Source organism: Grampus griseus (genome assembly GCF_964374135.1).
Source record: "Grampus griseus genome assembly, chromosome: 20".
In the NCBI taxonomy this organism is placed as follows: Eukaryota; Metazoa; Chordata; class Mammalia; order Artiodactyla; family Delphinidae; genus Grampus; species Grampus griseus.
The window spans coordinates 39574411-39593894 of record NC_139014.1 but is presented as its reverse complement, the minus strand read 5'-3'; the positions used below and the strand labels follow the sequence as shown (position 1 = coordinate 39593894).

Here is a 19484-nt window from a genome sequence, read left to right as displayed (position 1 = left end):
TGTAAAGATGTCAGACCATTATTCTGCTTGACACTGCGGCTCTTGCTTTATTTTTTTAAACATTTATTTACTTATTATGTATGTATGGCTGTGTTGGGTCTTTGTTGCTGTGCGCGGGCTTTCTTTAGTTGCAGTGAGCGGGGGCTACTCGTTGTGGTGACTTCTCTTGTTGCAGAGCAGGGGCTCTAGGTTCCCGGGCTTCAGTAGTTGTGGCTCTTGGGCTCTAGAGCGCAGGCTCAGTAGTTGTGGCGCACGGACCTAGTTGCTCTCTGGCATGTGGGATCTTCCCAGATCAGGGCTTGAACCCGTGTCCCCTGCATTGGCAGGCAGATTCTTAACCACTGCTCCACAAGGGAAACCCAGCTCTTGCTTTAAATAATCAAATCACATGACATATTTATAGCCTCTGAAAAGTTGTTTGTATAATTATTTGGGAAATTTTAGTAACTAAATTTGGAATGCTCTTTTAGAGAATAATTGAGTGAACTCCTAGATTTATTAATATTTCACTGAAGAGCTTTTGGTTTCATTTTGAACTATAATGCCATTGTACATTTCCTTAACCTTTTTTGTTTTTTTGGAGTGCTTTCATATATCAGGCCTTCTCTGACTATCTGCAAAATCACACAAAGTGGGTTATGCCCAAGAACAGAGTAAGGAGGTAGTAAAAAGTCAATTGATTTTATTGAAGTCACACAGTAAGTGGCAGAGCCATGAATATATTCTCTGTCTAGTTTTTTCCACCGTCAGTTTAATAATATAGCATAATTATTTTCTCATCACTATTGGCAAATAATTTTTGACCCTGGGCCTTGGATAAATTTTCTTAAGTTTTAAGACAGTGCAGTTTTCTTGCCGTCAACAAGGCTGTCTGTCCTCAGTACCTTTTCCTCTTATTGAGGTTGCATAGGAGGTGACCTGCTGAGTGTGGTTGCCATTTCGTTTTTTGATATAAGCTGGAATGCTTTGTTTTTATTTGGGTACTTAAAAGGTCTAGCTGCTAACCATAAAATGTATTTTTACATTTTTGGTTGAAGTATAATAACATATACAGAGAACTCTACATTTCATAACTGCATACAGCTCAAAGAATTTCGGTAAGCAGACCTAACCCATGTAACCAGCATCCAGATCAAGGCACAGGCCTCGTTACCAGCAGGTCAGAAACTCGCGCCCCCGCTCCGGTCACTATCCTCCTCTTTTCTTTTCTCTCTCTCTCTTTTTTTTTTTTTTGTAGAGCCTTATTGAGATATAATTCACATACCATACAATTTATCCATTTACACTGTATAATTCAGTGGTTTTTTAGTATGTTTATAGAGTTGCTAAACTCTCACCACAATCAATTTTAGAACATTTTTTCACCCAAGAAAGAAACCCTGTATCCTTTAACTATCACCTTCCTAATCCTCTGTCCTCCAGCCCTAGGCTACTGCTAATCTACTTTAACTTTATGTCTCTATAGCCTATTCCAGACATTTCATATAAGTGGAACCATACGATATGTGATCCTTATGACTAGCTTCTTTCACTTAGCATGTTTTCAAGGTTCATCTGTGTTTCTAGCATGTATTAGAATTTTGTTCATTCTTATGGCCAAATGATATTCCACTGTGTAGACACACCACACTTTGTTCATCCATCAGCTCATCGACATTTGGGTTGTTTCCACCTTTTGGCCGTTAAGAACAATGCTACTGTATAATTTTTGTGTGGATATGGGTTTTCATTCCTCTTGGGTATATACCTAGGAGTAGGATTGCTGGGTCGAATGATATCTGTTTAACTCAGTCTTGGTAACTGTTGCTTTGTAATAAGTTTTGAAATCAGGAAGTGAGAGTCCTCCAACTTAGTTCTTTTTCAAGATTGTTTTGACTGTGTGAGGTCCCTTGCAATTCCATGTGAATTTTAGGGTCAGCTTGTCAATTTCTACGACAAAGCTAGTCAGGATTCCGATAGGGAGGGAGTACTTTGACTCCACAGATCAATTTGGTGAGGATTGCCATCTTAACAATACTTTGTAGTTTTCAAGTATAATTCAGTATTTCTTTTCTTAAATTTATTTCTAAATGTTTTATTCTTTTTGATGCTATTATAGATGTAATTGTTTTCCCAATCTCATTCAACTTGTTCATCGTGTTTAGAAATACAATTTTTTTTAATTGAGGTAAAATTCATTTAACATAAATTTAAGCATTATAAAGTACACAATTCTGTGACATTAGTATATTCACAGTATTGTGTAGTCATCACCACAATGTTTCATCATCCCAAATGGAAGCCTCGTGTCCATTAAGTAGTTACTCCCCATACCCACCTGTTTTTGTTTGTTTGTTTGTTTTGGGTTTTTTTTGCCATACGCGGGCCTCTCACTGTTGTGGCCTCTCCCATTGCGGAGCACAGGCTCTGGACTCGCAGGCTCAGTGGCTATGGCTCACAGGCCTAGCCACTCTGCGGCATGTGGGATCTTCCCGGACCGGGGCACGAACCCACATCCCCTGCACCAGCAGGCGGACTCTCAACCACTACACCACCAGGGAAGCCCCCCACCTGTTTTCTTCTAAGAGTTTTGGGCCTTTGGTCCATTTTGAGTTAGTTTTATGTATTATATGAAGTGGGATTCAACTTTATTCTTTTGCATGTGGATATCTGGTTGTCTCAGCACTATTTATTGAAGAAACTACTCTTTCACCGTTGAATGATCTTGGCACCCTTGTTGAAAATCATTTGACCTTAGATAGATGGGTTTACTTCTGGACTCTCAGCTCGACTCCATCATCTGTGTGTCTGTACTTAGACCAGTGCTACATTGGTTTTTTTGGGGGTTTTTTTGGGGTTTTTTTTTTTGCGGTACACGGGCCCCTCGCTGTTGTGGCCTCTCCCGCTGCGGAGCACAGGCTCCTGACGCGCAGACTCAGTGGCCATGGCTCACGGGCCCAGCCGCTCCACGGCATGTGGGATCTCTCCGGACCGGGGCACGAACCCGTGTCCCCTGTATCGGCAGGCGGACTCTCAACCACTACACCACCAGGGAAGCCCTGGTACATTGTTTTGATTACTGTGGTTTGCAGGCTCTGTTTTGAAATCGGGAGCTGTGTGTCCTCTGACTTTTTTTTTTTTCATTTGCAAGATTGTTTTGGCTATTTGGGTCCCTTGTAGTTCCGTGTGAATTTTAGGATCAGCTTTAACAGTTTGGTCAGGATTACACTGAATCTGTAGATTCCTTTAGGGAGTATTGCCATCTTAACAATATTAAGTCTTACAGTCCATGAACATGGAATATCATTCCATTTATTTAGGCCATCTTTAATTTTTTTCAGCAGTGTTTTGTAGTTTGAAATGTACAATTCTTACACCTCCTGGAGTCAGTTTATCCCCGAGTATTTTATTATTTTCAATGCTATTATAAATAGAAATTGTTTTCTTAATTTCATTTTCTGATTGTTCACTAAGTGTATAGAAATGTAACTGCTTTTCGTGTGTTTATCTTGTACCTTCAACTTTACTAAATTCATTTGTTAGCTCTAATAGTTTTCTTGTGGATTCTTTAGGATTTTCTATATGTAAGGTCATGTCATCTGCGAATAATAATAGTTTTCTTTCTTATCAACTTTAGATGCCTTTTATTTCCTTTTCTTGGCTAAACTGCTCTGGCTAGAACTTGCAGTATAGAAGTGGTGAAAGTGAGCATCTTTGTCTTTTTCCTGATTTCTCGGAGAAAGCTTTCAGTTTTTCATCATTTATTGTGATGTGTGGGATTTTTATAAATGCTCTTTATCAAGCTGAGGAAGTTCCCTACTATTCCTAATTTGTTGAATGTTTTTTATCATGAAAGGCTGTTGGATTTTATCAAATGCTCTTTCTGTATCAATTGAGGGGATTATGTGGGTTTTGGGAATTTACTCTGTCATTATGGTATATTACATTAATTAATTATCAGATGTTAAACCAACCTTGCATTCTTGGGATAAATTCCACTTAGTTGTGGTATATAATTATTTTTATATGTTGCTAGTGTTTTGTTGAGGATTTTGCATCTGTACTCCTAAGAGATAGTGGTCTGTAGTTTTCTTTACTAGTGATATCTCATTTTGGTATCTTACCTCAGCGGCCTCATGGAAGTATTTCTCTGTTCTTTTATTCTGGTGCCTCTTTCTTTTTAATTATGTGCCCTTCTCAGCATGTAAAGAGAGCCCTTTTTACCCCTACCATAGGGTGTTCTATAAGTGTCTGTTCAATTATTTTTTTAATTTAACCTATGCTTTAGTCATGGATGTTAAATGTATTCCTGTCTTTTGTTACTTGAAATAATGCTGCAATAGGTATTCCTGTGTATAAGTCATTTTGCATAAGTGTGAGTCTGTCTATAATTGAATTTTTAGAAGTGGAATTTCTGGGTCAACCCATGCCTCCGTATTTCACAGAAGTACCAATTATGACTTGCTTTTTTTTTTTTTGTGGGCATGAGGAGTAGGAGATAGAATGCTGGTCATTTTAGAAAGTTTCCTTTATCTTCTCTTTTGTCACACGGCCACACTGAGAATCAAAAGCATTCATGTTTATCCTGTAAAAGTTGGGCTTTACATTTATTAGGCAAGATACATATGCTTGGAAGAATGGGAGTTTTGCACGTTTGGGAACATAAGCACGTTTGTTGGAACTTCAGTCATTAAGGAAAATACATTTGCCACATAGACGCATGTGTCGTACGCTTTAGTATTGTGCTTCCCTCCTGTAGTTATGTTCAAGATGACATTTCAGAATCATTGCTGTTAAACATCTCATTAGTGACAGGGTTGAGTGAAAAGTGCATGTGTTTCAAACACTGAAGATTTTGTACGAATCTGTTATTGCAAACCCAGGACTGATTCGACTCCTGAATAACATACTACTAATTTCACAATTTCTCTTGTAGTCTAGTGTGAAAAAAGCCAGTGTTAAAATTCTGAAAAATTTTGATGAAGCGATAATTGTGGATGCTGCAAGTCTGGATCCAGAATCTTTGTATCAACGGACGTATGCAGGGTGAGCATCTTTTTTATTTTTTAATTTAAAAATTGTTTTCTACTCTCTTGAATATACCTGCAGTGCACTAGAGCATGGTTAAGGGTGAAGGCTCAGGAGTGACTTCCTGGGTTTCAGTCTTGGCTCAGCCGCTTATGGCAAGCTACCTAACCTCTCTGTGTCTCAGGTTTTTCATCTGTAAAATGAGGATAATATTCCTGCTTCCTTGGGCTGGTGAGGGGATTAAATGATATAATACGTGAAAAGCACTTAAAACATTGCCGGATGTCAGTGAACACTCGGTAAATATCATTGACATCATCATTCTACCACCATATACGACTCTGATGAGTGTCATGTTTACATAGTGTGTTTTAGGCTATCTCTTCCACATTTCATTGGATTCATATGTTAGCTATTTCAAAGTCTCTCTCTTAAAACCAAAACTAAACTACAAAGATGCCGATATCATTCATCATGGACTGTATAACTATTACTCTTATCCCTCAGTAACTGCAGGGGATTGATTCCAGGACCCCCTCGGATACCAAAATCTGAGGATACTCAAGTTCCTTATAGGAAGTGGCCTAGTATTTTAAGCCTGTATAAATCATCTCTGGATTACTTATAATACCTAATAAAATGTCAGTGCTATGTAGATAGTTGTAAATACAATGTAAATGCTATGTAAATGGTTGGAATGCACAGCAAATTCAAGTTTTGCTTTTTGGAACTTTCTGGCTTTTTTTTTCCTAAAGTTTTCAGTCGGCAGTTGGTTGAGTCTGTGGATGTGGAAGCTGCAGATACGGAGAACCAACTATACTTGGAAAAATGGAATAAAATGATTCCTTTGTATTTAAGAATTAACTTGGTTCTTTATTTTTTCCTGTAACAGAAAGACAGTGATTCCTGTGTTACAGCACTTCTTGATCCTTACCACAGATCAAATCATAAAATCACTTCCTCTTCCCTAAAGATGGCTTGAAAACACAGAAACCGGTGTAAAGGCATGATTACCTCACCCCAGTCCTGGCAGTACCATAAAAAAGGGATTTCAACATGTTTAATTGCTTTTACCAGAAAGTAAATTGATATTTGGGAGACCAAGAAGTCTGAAAAATTCTTTGAAGTAAATAGAAGGTTATTTTGACCACATTGTCTTCAGCTGTATCAGTGTTGTAGTAATCTTTATTTCTTATTTTAGGAAATGGCGGACAGTAAGCCTAAATGAGTTAATTCCCAAAGATGATATTTATTCTTAAGGAATGGTTGGTTCATTTATTTCAAACCTGACTTAAGAAAGTCTATCAATTGCAAGATGTTTTACTTCCATAGTTTTTTTGTGTGTGTAAAATAAATATATTTTAATTTATAAAATTTAAATTTGTAAAATATAGTGTATAATATACATATTTTTTAAATTATAAAATGGGTCATAAATAGAGAAATAATTATTTTTCTCCATCTTTAGAGATAGTTTTCAGTGTTTGTTTTAGTTTTATGGTTTTAGCATCTTCCTGAAATTCTTCTAAAGGCAAACAAATTTGTATCAGTTGCTATATTGGCACCCATATATTCATTGATGACTTATTAGGAAGGCTGTCTCTAAAATAAGATTCACTTTGCCAGAAATGAAGTAATATATAGGCATCATAGGATTCTTTTTTCTTCTTTTAACTTTTAATTACAAATATATTAATCTCTTCTTACAAAAATTAAATTTACAGATAAGGCTAATGTGCCCTTTGATTACACACCAATGCTTATTTCCCCCCCTTCCTTCTCAGGATAGTCACTGTTATGTTATTGTGTATATTTTTGTTTGCTTATTTTTATGTAACTGGTGTTATACTCTATGCTGTATCTTGTGCTTTCACTCATAGTGAGTTTGGAGATTTTTCTGTGTTAGTCTGTACATATTTACCTCATTTTTAACTATGTTGTAGTATTCCATAAATAATATTAATTATAGCTCATAACTGTGGCAAAATCTTCCATAATGTGGTATGTTACTATTTGGCTATTTTGGTATTAATGGGTTATTTAAATGGCTTGCAATTTTACTGTGATACACAGTATAGCAAAGACTTCCTTTTATATTTCCTTGTACCAAGAAGCAGATTTAAAATTTTCATAGCCCTTAACCAGTTTACAGTTTACCTGTAAAAGGATCTGTACATTTTACATTCTTACCAATCATTAATAAAGTTACTAATTTTCCCCACATCCTTGTCAACAATAAATAATATCAGACTTTAAATGTTTTACCAATCTGGGTTTGTTGCTTATGAGATTGAGCTTCTCTTGTCATGTTTGTTGGTTGTTCAGGTTTTTCTTCTGTGAATTGACTATCATCTCTTTTTCACATTTTTCTGTTGGGTAATTTCTTAGTGGTTTGTTGGAGTTCTGTATGTTTATGGTTATTAATTATCAGTTACTGCATCTATTAAAAATAAGACCTCTCACTGTATTTTTTGCCTTTTAACTTTGCTTTCTATTACTATAGCTTTATAATGTATATAATTATATTTTTATCTTGTTAGGGCAAGTCTTACCTTTTTGTTTCTTTTACAGAATTATCTTGGCTATGCGCATGCCTTTTCTGTATGAATTTTAGAGCTGTGAATTATCTGTTAACTCATATGTTTCATAAACTTTTTGAGGATTTTGAATGGAATTGCATTGAATTAAAGATTGCTTTCTGTGGGGACAGTTCTTTTTGAAATTAGCCCCACTTAGAGTAACATGGGGTAGATATAAATTGTATTTCTAGCTTTCTAGATCTAGAAAAGATGCTTAAAAATTATTTTTTTTTAATTTTAAATTGATTTTTAGAAAGTATGTTCTTTTCATACTTATTTAGGAAGATGACATTTGGAAGAGTTAGTGACTTGGGGCAGTTCATCCGAGAATCTGAGCCTGAACCTGATGTAAAGAAATCGAAAGGTTTGTGGTGTTTTTATACGTTGTATCGAGCCTTTACTCACATTAGTTACTGACAGTAAGTAAAGGATCGTTGAAGGTTTAAACTGTCTATTTTGCCAGATAACTGCCATCTCTTGACCTTGGGTTTATAGTCACGAGCGAGTGCAAGGGCTTCGTGTAATCAGGTCTCAGTGCAGTCTCTCTCTGAATCAGAAGTTACTGAACTTGCTTTACCATTACAGAAGGCGCATCTGCATGAAAAGATACTCTTCACCTTTTGATTTAAAGGCAAAATACCCAATCCAGGTTGGACTTGAGGCTTATCTTGATACCCTTTATTTTACTACATGTCCTCTAAATTGCTGAAAGTTATTATGAAATATATGTGGAAAATATTAATAGGTTGAAATTGAAATCCTTTGTTTAATCAGCAAAAGAGTGCTTGGTTAATTCCAAGAGTTAAACACAGACATACTCTTTGTGACTGAGCTCAGCTTCCAAACAGTTGGTTTACACAGGAAGATTTAGGAAACCACTGTGGGTCCATTCGATAATATGTAGAAAATTTTCAGTGTGATTGGATTGACAGTATTATCTTGAGTAAAAGATACTAACTTTTGTTAGAAGAAAATGTTCCATTTTGATAAGTGTGTTTAAAATTAAGAGCTATTGGCAGTCTTCCTGTTGAATTGAACTGCATTTCTATTCTGTTTATCTTATTTTTTAATACACGAATTGTTTAGGTAATGATTTGCACCACATTTTTTTTTAATAGTTACTAACTTTAGATTTTGTTTGTTTGTTTATTTTTGGCTGTGTTGGGTCTTCGTTGCCACGTGGGCTTTCTCTAGTTGCAGCTAGCGGGGGCTACTCTTCGTTGTGGTGCGCGGACTTCTCATTGTGGTGGCTTCTCCTGTTGTGGAGCACGGGCTCTAGGCGCGCAGGCTTCAGTAGTTATGGCACGTGGGCTTCAGTAGTTGTGGCTCATGGGCTCTAGAGCGCAGGTTCAGTAGTTGTGGCTCATGGGCTTAGTTGCTCCGTGGCATGTGGGATCTTCCCGGGCCAGGGCTCGAACCCGTGTCTCCCACATTGGCGGATTCTTAACCACTGCATCACCAGGGAAGCCCTGCACCACTTTTATGTTGATGAATAATCTACTTTGGGGTCAGATATAAATTAACAGAGTAAACAAAAAGTGCAACAATTGTTGAAATAATTTAAACGAAGAAAGGGCCTGTTAACCTATTTGTCTTTATTAGTTTATCCAAAAAATTGATTTTATTTCCTATTTAGCCAGAGAAGTCTGAGGTACACAGTTGGGAAAGTGTAAAGACCGAAGGAAGTCTGCACAGCTCATTCTGTAAATAATTATTGAGTGCCTCCGTGCACTCAGACTCACGGGGCAGTTAGAAGATACAGAGCCTGTTGTTAAGAAACTTACAGTCCAGTAGTGTCTTTTATTGGGTAGAAGTTGAATACTAGGAAGAGATCAGTGGTAGCCTAGGTGTAGAGAAAGTGCTGGACAACCTCTGGAGGTATCGGTCAGGAATGCCTCCACTGTCATCAGGTAGCTTCTGTCAGAGAGGGTAATGGGGTCTCCAGTAATAATAGAGTCTCTGAGCTGTTTGGGTTTTTTTTCTGAAGCTGGTCTTATTCCTTTGACAGCTCATAAGGTGCTGCTGCTCCAGAGAATAGGTGTTGGGTGTTTGCAGTTTGTTTTTGTATTATATGAATTAAGATATCTTAAAGATATATGAGTAAAGATGAAGGTAAGATGTACAAAAAACTTTTCCCCAAATCACTGTCTCTGCTTATTCTATTCATTCAGTCTCTTCATATTATTCGTTTGTTCATTCATTCTAACATTTGAGTGCCTACTATATGCATCTACTGCTCTAAATACTGGGAAGAAAATAAGATTCCTGCCCTCATGGAACTAACGTTATAGTGGAGGGACAGTAAACAGATAAATACAGTGTGTGTGTCTGTCTGTCTGTGTTTATACACAGACAAATAAGCAGAGTGAGGGACTGGAAGAGTGGTGGGTAGTGCAGTCTTAGAAGTGGTTGTCAGGAAAGGTCTCACTGAGGAAGTAGCATTTTGAGTAGACACCTGAGCGGAACGGGGGACTAAGCCCTGGCTCATTCGAATCGTAGATGATACATCTGTGGGTACCGCCTCCTTCTTCTACAGGTGAAGAAGTTGAGGATCAGGGAAATGGTAACTCGTTACGGATCACAGAGCAGATAGAGCGCAGCCTCGAGCTTTGGTTCAGAACACCACGTTTGTTTGCAGTTCAGCTCTGCTTCGTCCCCCTTCATCTCCTTGCTGAGGGCAGCTGCGAAGAATGTTTGTCATTTACCAACCTGTAGTTTCATTTTGGATTTTAAAGCTCTGATAGTAGAGCACAGAAGAAAGGGCTATGTTTTGGGGCGGGTGTATCTCAGAAGCTTCTGAGAATGTGAGAACTTTGCTTTCAGGGCAAGCAAGGTAATTTTAAAAGTTACCTTCACATCATCTAGGAGAAGGTGTAACAAGAAGGAATTGTAGAGGATGTTGTGAGAAGGTAGTCCCTGCAGTGGCAGTCTCCTCGTGCACCGGTGCAGTGGTGGGAGATAGAGCCGCGTGTACGCTGTGAAAGCCCGCGCATGTCATACTAAGAAGCCTGCGGTACTGTCTGTTGAGCACCAGAGATTTCTAATCAGAGTGCAGTGAGATGCATTTTTCTGGCTGTAGTCTGCGAATGAATTGGAGTTGGGGAGAGACTGGTATCAGAGATTCAGGTAGTAGTCAGGTAGTATAATTTGCTAGTAATGTAGATAGAAGAAAAAGAGGATCCGAGGATAGGTAGTGGTAGCAGGAACTAGAAGGTCAGATTTATAAGACTTCCAAGGGGGAATTCAGGAGACTACATCCAAGGTGGAATTTGGCGACAGATTTCCTACGGAGAGCAGATGAGGAAAGCAGATGAGTTTTCTAATATCGGTTCTCTAGATGAAGCATTATGATGTTAATTTTTAACAGAGGATTAAATTAATTTCTGAGATAGAGGCTACAAGAAAAAGAGTACATGGGAGATAGAAGAGCTCAACTCGGAACATGTCATGTTTGAGGTGCCTTAGGACAATTTGTAAGTATTGGTTTGACACTCAATGACAAGTTTTTGAGTTATTTGCATTTTGAAGGAAGTTAAAGCCACAGGAGGGGATGAGATGCCCCAGAGAGAAAGTGCTGAACGGAATGGAATCCTGATGAAGCTCCTTGTTAAAGGGGGCAGGGATGCACAGGAGTCAAAGACATTAGAGGGCATTAGAAGAGGAGGAGGAAGTGTTCACAAGTACGCTGCCAACAGGGTGACTGCAGGGGAGCCCGAGGACAGAGCATTGCGGCAGGGGTGAGACTATAGGCAGAGTATGTAATGTTGTGGCCCTGCTGGCTCTGCTTGGCTATAAAATTTAACTAGATCAGTGTTCAAACTTTTAGCTAATAATACAAAACATTGGGCTTCCCTGGTGGCTCAGTGGTTAAGAATCCGCCTGCCAAGGCAGGGGACACGGGTTCGAGCCCTGGTCTGGGAAGATCCCACATGCCGCGGAGCACCTGAGCCCGTGTGCCACAGCTGCTGAGCCTGCGCTTTAGAGCCTGCGAGCCACAACTGCTGAGCCCACGTGCTGCAACTACTGAAGCCCGCACGCCTACAGCCCGTGCTCCGCAGCAAGAGAAGCTACCACAATGAGAAGCCCACATGCCGCAATTAAGAGTAGCCCCAGCTCGATGCAACTAGAGAAAGCCCGTGCACAGCAACGAAGACCCAACACAGCCAAAAATAAATAGATAAATAATAAATTTGTAATAATAATTTTATAAAAAAGAAAGCCATTGTTTTAAAAAATAAATAAAATAAAAATATATAAGGGGAAAGGATCCAGGTTTTGTTTTTTTTCATGAATGCTGCAGTTTACTATAGCGTATCCCAGTCATTGAACTAATCAGGATCTTGCCTAAGAAATAATCTACCAACCACTTGGTTTAAGGCAAAGTTAGGATGTGAGCCTATATGTATTAATGAAAGGATAAGCTGTGTATTTTATACCTGGAAATAGAGGCTAGCCTACGTCCTTGGTGACTCCTCAGCATCTAGAGTACAGATGTAGATAGACTTGTGTGTCTCCTGGGAAGTTGAGGTGTATTATGGCCTGGACAGAGCATGGCTGTTTAAAACTCTGATCTTACCCAGCAAATTTACACAGACCAGAGATCCAGCATGTAGCAGCATAATCTGCACTGGAAGCCCTTTTGTATAGGAGCTGATCCAAAAGATTTATATACATGACATCTCCTGATGGATTGCTAGATTCTTATCTCAAGACCAGATCCTGGTCATGGTTTTATTTGATCTTTGAATGTTTACTGCAGATTTAACACTAGATGATAGTTTCTTTCATCAAGTGAGGAGAATAGAAGAAACATCTAGAGCTCTAAAACAGCTTTTCAAAGTTTTTCAAACCATAATATTTGCAAGTTAAATACTCTGCTATGGAGCCAATATAATCAGTTTTTATTAATGGTAATATTCCTTAATTTTGGGGTGAGGTTGTACCCCAAAAATAGTATCTTTTAAAAAAGATACATCTTTTAAAAAAAGAATATCTTTTAAAAGCTGGGAAATAGATGTTTATATAAGAGCATTTTTTAATGTAAAATTATGCATGAGGTCTACATTCAACTTTGGCTTTGTTTACTAGGATCCATGTTCTCTCAAGCTATGAAGAAATGGGTGCAAGGAAATACTGATGAGGTAAATTCTGCTTTTAGTGTAAACAGATTCCTGTTTATAAGGGACACTTACTCTAAGCAAGGTTTCGAGTTTTCTCTTTCCTTAGTTCCCTTGCTTAAGCAGCATGGTACATCGCTGCTTCCTTATCTAGGAGATAACAAGAAGGGGTTGGCCCTCCGTAGCATCTCACAGTTGCCTGGTAGAGGCAGTGGAGGTATCCTCAGTCCAGAGTCTGGCCAGTGAAAAATATCCAAGCAGTCAAGGTTCCATTAATCAGCAGAGGCACCAGTAACAGTGTAGAAACAAAAGCTCAGTGTTTCCTTCCTCACTGTCTGTTATACTTTCAGAAGTAGAGGCTTGCTTTTTGAATAGTTAAGTACATTGAAAGATGAGAGTGGAAAAAGAAAGATGTTTTGTTTTGACCACCTAACATGAAAATAGTCATGATGTCGGACAGACAGTGAAGAGCATGTTAATATATCACGACCAGAGGGTGGCCTGGGTCCTTTCATACGTGGGGACGTGCTTCTTCCCAAATAAGTAGAAATGATATGCATATACAGGTGTGTTTAGAACATTAATAATGTTTGCTTATTCTTCTAGTAAATAACCATTATCAACAGTTTAATTACTTTTATAGGCCCAGGAAGAGCTAGCTTGGAAGATTGCTAAAATGATAGTCAGTGATGTTATGCAGCAGGCACAGTGTGATCAGCCGTTAGAGAAGTCCACAAAGGTAAGGATGATTTGTGTTCTGATCTAGCGTGTGTAAAACTGAAGAGAATTAGATCCCAGAGACACAAAAATTTAAAAGGACAAAAGGGAGCTTCTGCTTCTGCCGTTGAAGTGTTAACTGCTATAGGAATCGCCCTCTCATTATAAACAACTAGAAGACTGACAAACTAAATGAAACAGCTATTTCCAGATATTAGACAACACGCAGTAGAGGACTTTAATCCTTGAAAGGAAGGTAACATTGAGATGATCCCTAGTTCACTTCCTGGAAGCAGTTTCCAAAGTGTAGGGAGGACAAACTGTAAGCTTTCAATGAATTTTAAAGGATTGAAAGCATACAGTTTCTTCTCTGACCATAAAGGAATTAAACAAGAAATCAGTAACAGAAAGATATATGGAGGGAATTCCCTGCTGTCCTGTGGTTAGGATTCTGGGCATTCACTGCTGAGGGCCTGGGTTCAGTCCCTGGTTGGGGAGCTAGGATCTCACAAGCTGTGTGGCACAGCCAAAAAAAAATAAAAGAGAAAGAAAAATATGTGGAAAATCCCCAAATATTTTGAAATTAACATACTTCTGAGTAACCCATTAGTCAAAGAAGAAATCAAAAGGAATATTAGAAAATATTTTGGACTGAAAACACAACATAGTAGAATCTGCCCTCCCTATTCGTGGGCTCCACATCTGAAGGTTTCACATCCATGGATTCAACCAGCCACGAATCAAAAATATATTAAAAAAAAAAAATTTCCATGAAGTTCCAAAAAGCAGAACTTGAATTTGCCATGGCCTGGCAACTATTTACATAGCATTTGCATTGAATTAGGTATTATAAGTAAGCTAGAGGTGATTTCAGATACACAGGATGAGGTGTGTAGGTTACATGCAAATACTGTGCCATTTTATGGAAGGCACTTGAGCATTCTCCGATTTCGGTATCTGCAGGGGTCCTGGAACCAATCCCCCACCATTACTAAGGGACAACTATATTTGTGGGATACTGCTAAAGCAGTTCTTATAGGTAAATTTATAGCATTAAATATTTATATTAGAAAAGAGGAAAAGTCACAGTCTTCTATCTTAAGAAACTAGAAAATGAGTAAATGAAACCCAAAGAAAGCAGAAAGAAGGAAGTAATAAAGATAAAGGTGAATCTCGATTACTTTTTTTTTTTTTGGATCTACTAAGTCATTTACACTCTTCCATTTTGTTGTTGCCTCTTCTCTCACTTTTCCCTTTCATGTGACTTTGGTTTTTTTGTTTGGTTTTTTGTTTGTTTGTTTTGCGGTACACGGGCCTCTCACTGTTGTGGCCTCTCCCGTTGCGGAGCACAGGCTCCGGACGTGCAGGCTCAGCGCCCATGGCTCACGGGTCCAGCCGCTCCGCGGTATGTGGGATCCTCCCGGACCGGGGCACGAACCCGCGTCCCCTGCATCGGCAGGCGGACTGTCTGGGTTATTTTTTTTTTAAGTACTACTTTAGGAAGGAGTGAATTGAATGGATGTGATCAATCTGCCATCTTTACCTGGAGGTCAACAACAGTAGTTATTAGGAAATTCTGACTTGCCCCCAGCTGAATACTCTGTTTTTCTATGGCTTCACCAGCTGTGCCCACAAGAGCCACACAAATAACCCAGCAAATTGGAGGCAGCCCCTTAGCGCCCCCAGTTATCTCTTCAGGCAAAGACTCCCAGTTCCTCCACCACCTTTGCTTTCTGTAACTTGAGTTGACTCACAAAGACTTCATGTGATAGGAGAACCTCTGCTCAGACTCTTTGTGAAGGTGTTAAACTCTTCTGTCTACTTTATCAGGAGTTAGGAACACTATGTTAGTTACCTGTGTTAGTTACCTATGTTCAGATGGAGGCGTGAACTTAGATTTGGGTCCAGCATCACCTTTCCTTGCTATCTTTGTAGCCAACTTTTTACTCTGTTATTACCAGAGCTTGGTTTAATTTTGAACTTTTCACTGAGCTGATTCATACCAAAACTCTGTTTACTTTTGCAGACTCCATCCTCTTTTCTATGTAAGGGTGATAATTTTTGCCTATATTCACTGGCTCAGTCAAACCCAGAATAGCAAATAACATGGTAAAGGTGTATAAAGAAGTGCAAGGTAGTTATTTTTGTGCTTCCCCATTGTCATGTTGATGATCAAATGTTTGACAATATGAAAATGTTCTTTAGAAACCATTTTGGAAAGCAGATGTTTAAACTTAAGGCTTTTCATTGGAGTTGTGTGTTCAGATTTTATTACCATATGCTTTTCATTTCTAAGATACACAGATATATTTTGCGTTTAACCTTGCTAGACCTTCTCTTTGGCTGGCCAAGATGATTGTCCTGCCTGTCCTTTAGGAATCAGCAGTGTATTGGTATGGAAAAAGCAGTAGGCCGGCAGACCTCGTTCAGTCCATTTTTAGTATGTGTGACCTTTTGCAAGTTAATTTTCTCTGGTCCCTTCATTTCCTTATCAGTAGATCAGAGAAGTTGGACAAGGAAATCTCATAAGATCCCCTGTAATTCTCATTCCATGAATGTGTGAATGTGAGAAGTCCTGCACCCACAAAGGAGTACCCAACCCCTCTTTAACCCCTGTGGATACCTCTCTGCTTTGAATCACCTACTCTACATTTGTCTATAGAAAGCACTTGGGCATTTAATGTAAATGACCTCACAGCATTACTGAATTGTTTCATGTGTTTATGTCCCATCTCACAAATAGCAGGGACCATGTCTTCTGTGATGTTTGTTTCCTCCCCAGTGCAGTGAAAAAGAGGACTCAGCCTCAGAAGCTTGGTCTTAGGAGGCCAGAAGATCAAAGCTCTCTGTTTTCTTTCTAAAGGCTTTGGCGCATTCCATATTATGGCTCTGTTTTCATCTAATGAATCCCCTGTGGATGGTCACTTAGGTCGTTTGGGATCGTTCCCTGTTACAAACAATACTTTGATGAATGTGTATGTAAGTCTTTGCCCTCTCTTATGAGTATGCTTTAGAGTTAATTCCTAGAAGCAGAATTATCTGTCAAAAAGTAGATGTTTCGTTCTAATATCTGTTGCCAAAACGGAAAGATAAAAGCAAGTCTGGGTGCCAGTCCTCGTTATATAACCTTCAGGTGGGTTGCTTGGCCTCCTTAGGCTTCCATTCACTCAGCTGTAAATGAAGATAATTAGGGCATTTTACCTCCCGTGATTGTAGTCGGGTCCTGGCTGTCATGAGCGCTGGTATGTAGTAGGCGCTCACCAAGTGTAAGTGTTGGTGCCCTTCTTCCTTAATCTGTGATGGTAATGTGTCACTGGTTGTAGAAATGTACCTTACCTTTTTCTTTTCCTTTCTTTCATCAGCTATGACTCAAGACCTGAGATAAAGGAAATCTGCTTTTGGAAAATAGGAGAACTTTTTTCCTTTGGTTGGATTCTTCCCCACAGCCAGTGAAAACAGAGCACTGTATTTCTTCTCACTGTTGTTCCCAAGAAAGAATGGCAGACAATCCTAGACTTCCACCGTCGGCAGTGTGTCGCGTAGACACATCTGCACATGTTGATCACACAGTGAAGGTTGTAGAGACAGAGTGGTGTTGTTTACATTACTAGAGAATTACTAGTTTTCCAATGGCAATAACCCATGTGTGGAAGAGTGTTACTCCACTGGGATAGGCAGGGGCCACATGCCATGGGAGATGCAGAGGCGTAGAGCCGGTATTTGATGCACCTCCCTTGGCGGTGACCCACCCCAACAGCATCAGACAGCAGGTACCAGAGGGGCCTCGCTTGGTCTCCTGAACAGGCAGGTGAGTCGGCCCCTCAGGAGCCAGGCAGTGCGGCGCCAGCAGGTGGCTTTTCTTCCGGGGAGCGGGGTCTGCACAGAGGCGTCAGTTTGGGAGGAAGCTCACGGGCCGTGAGTCAAGTCTTGGTGACGTTGTCCTCCCCTTTGGTGACAGTGTATGGTTTTCACGTTTTAATTGCTCCTGAGACGCAGTACTCTTAAAACCAGCTCCCTCGCTGCCGGAAGGGCGAGCCTCTGCACTGCAAGTGGTAGGACTTGCTCCTCCGAGATTCTGGGCTCCGGTGACGTCACCTCCCCTCAGAGTACTTGTGGAAAGGGATGTGCAACAGCCATCACTCCAGTTTTCCCCTGTGGTTCCTTGAACAAAATGTTTATTCCCAGATTGTAGAGTTTTTAAAGAAGGTGGGCGGGCAGGTGTTGAGACAGAGAGGCACTCAGTTCTGACTCTCTCCTCTTCTTTGCTCTGCGCTGGGAGATGTGCAGGTTGTGGCCTTTTTCTTCTGTCTGTGGGGTAACGAGAGGCCCCTCCCTGCACTTCCACTTGGTCAGCTTCAGGGTCTGGACCTCGCTGCCATGGGCGGGGCCGCCCTGTCGGCCAGCACACTCCATGCAGGCGGTGCCAGTGCTGCCTCACCACACGGACTGTTGGAGGGAAAGAACGTTCTCTTAGGTGTTACTGCTTTTGCTCAGACTTTGCAAAAAATACATATATACACATATGAATATATAATTATCACCTCTGTCCTTGAGAAAGTCTTGAATGAACAGAGAATTTATTCCACTGCAATATTTGGTTGTATAGACATGCACTGTTTCATCAACAGAAGAAGCAGAAAGGCTGTGTATGAGTTTTTGGTACTATGTACCACCTCTGTTATTCTTCTAAAGTGAAGTATTCATGTACTTAAACCATATTCTATTTAATTGTGTTTGATTTTAAAATATATATATATGAATTATATTTAAAATTGTGTCAACTTTCTGCTTTCAGGGCATTTATGGCTCCTCTGTTGGGATGTGTTGATTCGTCCCAATATTTCCATTTGCTTTACAAGAACCCAGAACATGAGCCACTCCTGGACTCAGCCTTGTGTTTGGAGCGTATGGCATAGACCTGAGGTGTTATTAGATGCATATGCTGTGATTGACTCACTTTGTTCTTTTAACAGAATATTTCCATCCACTTCACTTTGCTTCAACCTTTAAATAACAGAAAAGCAATATAAAGGTCATAGAATAAACTGTGGTTTTGGGTGACTCTTGCTGCCTCTGCATGGTTTGAAATAACATTTTCCGTAAGAATCTAGGCTATTTAAACTAGTGCTTTCAGTTAAGATACTGTCCAGTCATGTCTTTGTGTGCGTTGTGTGCTTCGGAGCTAGAGATGTCGGTAGTTGTAAGGTTCTTAAAAGGAAAAGAATAGCAAGTTTGAGACTGGGTTACTTTTTCTGCCCCGCCCACTGTAGGACACAGAAGCAAAGTGTGGCCTGAAACTGGTAGCCAGACGAGACATATGCTCTCACGGAGCTCCTTGCGCTTATTTTCAGATTAGGATTGGAATCATCTGACCTCGAGTGCCAGGCTCTGTGTGGTGTGCCCACAAAATAGGATTCCCTGGCAGTGTTTTTATAGGTGCAGTGAATCAACTGAACATCCAGGTTTATCACGATGTTGACATCAATGCATATTGTTAAAAAAAAAAAAGTCAGTGAAAAGGGGGGTACCTTTTGTAACTGGGCGTGTCTTCATCACTCATGTAAGATGTGATGAAAATTAAAAAAACAAGTACCAACCTAGCCCAGTGAAGGGCAGTAAAACAGGGAGCAACTTTTTGTAACCTTTTCTGCTTGGGTTTCAGCTTCAGTACAAGTTTGTAAAATGCCGGTCATTTACGTTTCTGAAGCTCTGGCTAGTTCAGTAAGCATTTGGAGGGGAAGGTCGCTCTGAATAGAGAAGTACAGACGTCTTTGTTTTAAGTACTGATAGCTAAGCACTGCTGAAGCGGTGGGCGCCTCTCTCATTACCGTGCTGTGGGGCCTTTTGTACACAAGGACCTCGTCCCTCCCCTCCCCCGCACACCAGTTGATCAGACCAGGGTTGATCTTCTCCCGATCCAAACAGACCCAGGAACATTCTTTATCCAAAGAATTTTGCAAAGGGCAGGAGACACACCAGTCCCTGTCTGGGGTGATAGCACGTATGGGGCACTTGCAAGTCAGGACCCCTGAGCTGGTGCCACGTGGACGAGCAGAGATCTGTA

At 39.9% G+C, this 19484-nt stretch overlaps 1 protein-coding gene across 1 annotated transcript in view; it reads left to right on the top strand.

The window, feature by feature from the left end:
• AKAP10 (A-kinase anchoring protein 10) overlaps positions 1-19040 on the top strand; it is a 54457-nt gene extending 35417 nt beyond the window's left edge. The window contains exons 11-15 of the mRNA XM_082678362.1: positions 4916-5025; positions 7868-7950; positions 12675-12727; positions 13347-13442; positions 16783-19040. Coding sequence (XP_082534488.1) covers positions 4916-5025; positions 7868-7950; positions 12675-12727; positions 13347-13442; positions 16783-16788 — 348 coding nt within the window. The 3' untranslated portion in view covers positions 16789-19040. The remainder of the gene's footprint in view (positions 1-4915; positions 5026-7867; positions 7951-12674; positions 12728-13346; positions 13443-16782) is intronic.
• Positions 19041-19484: the final 444 nt, after the last annotated feature.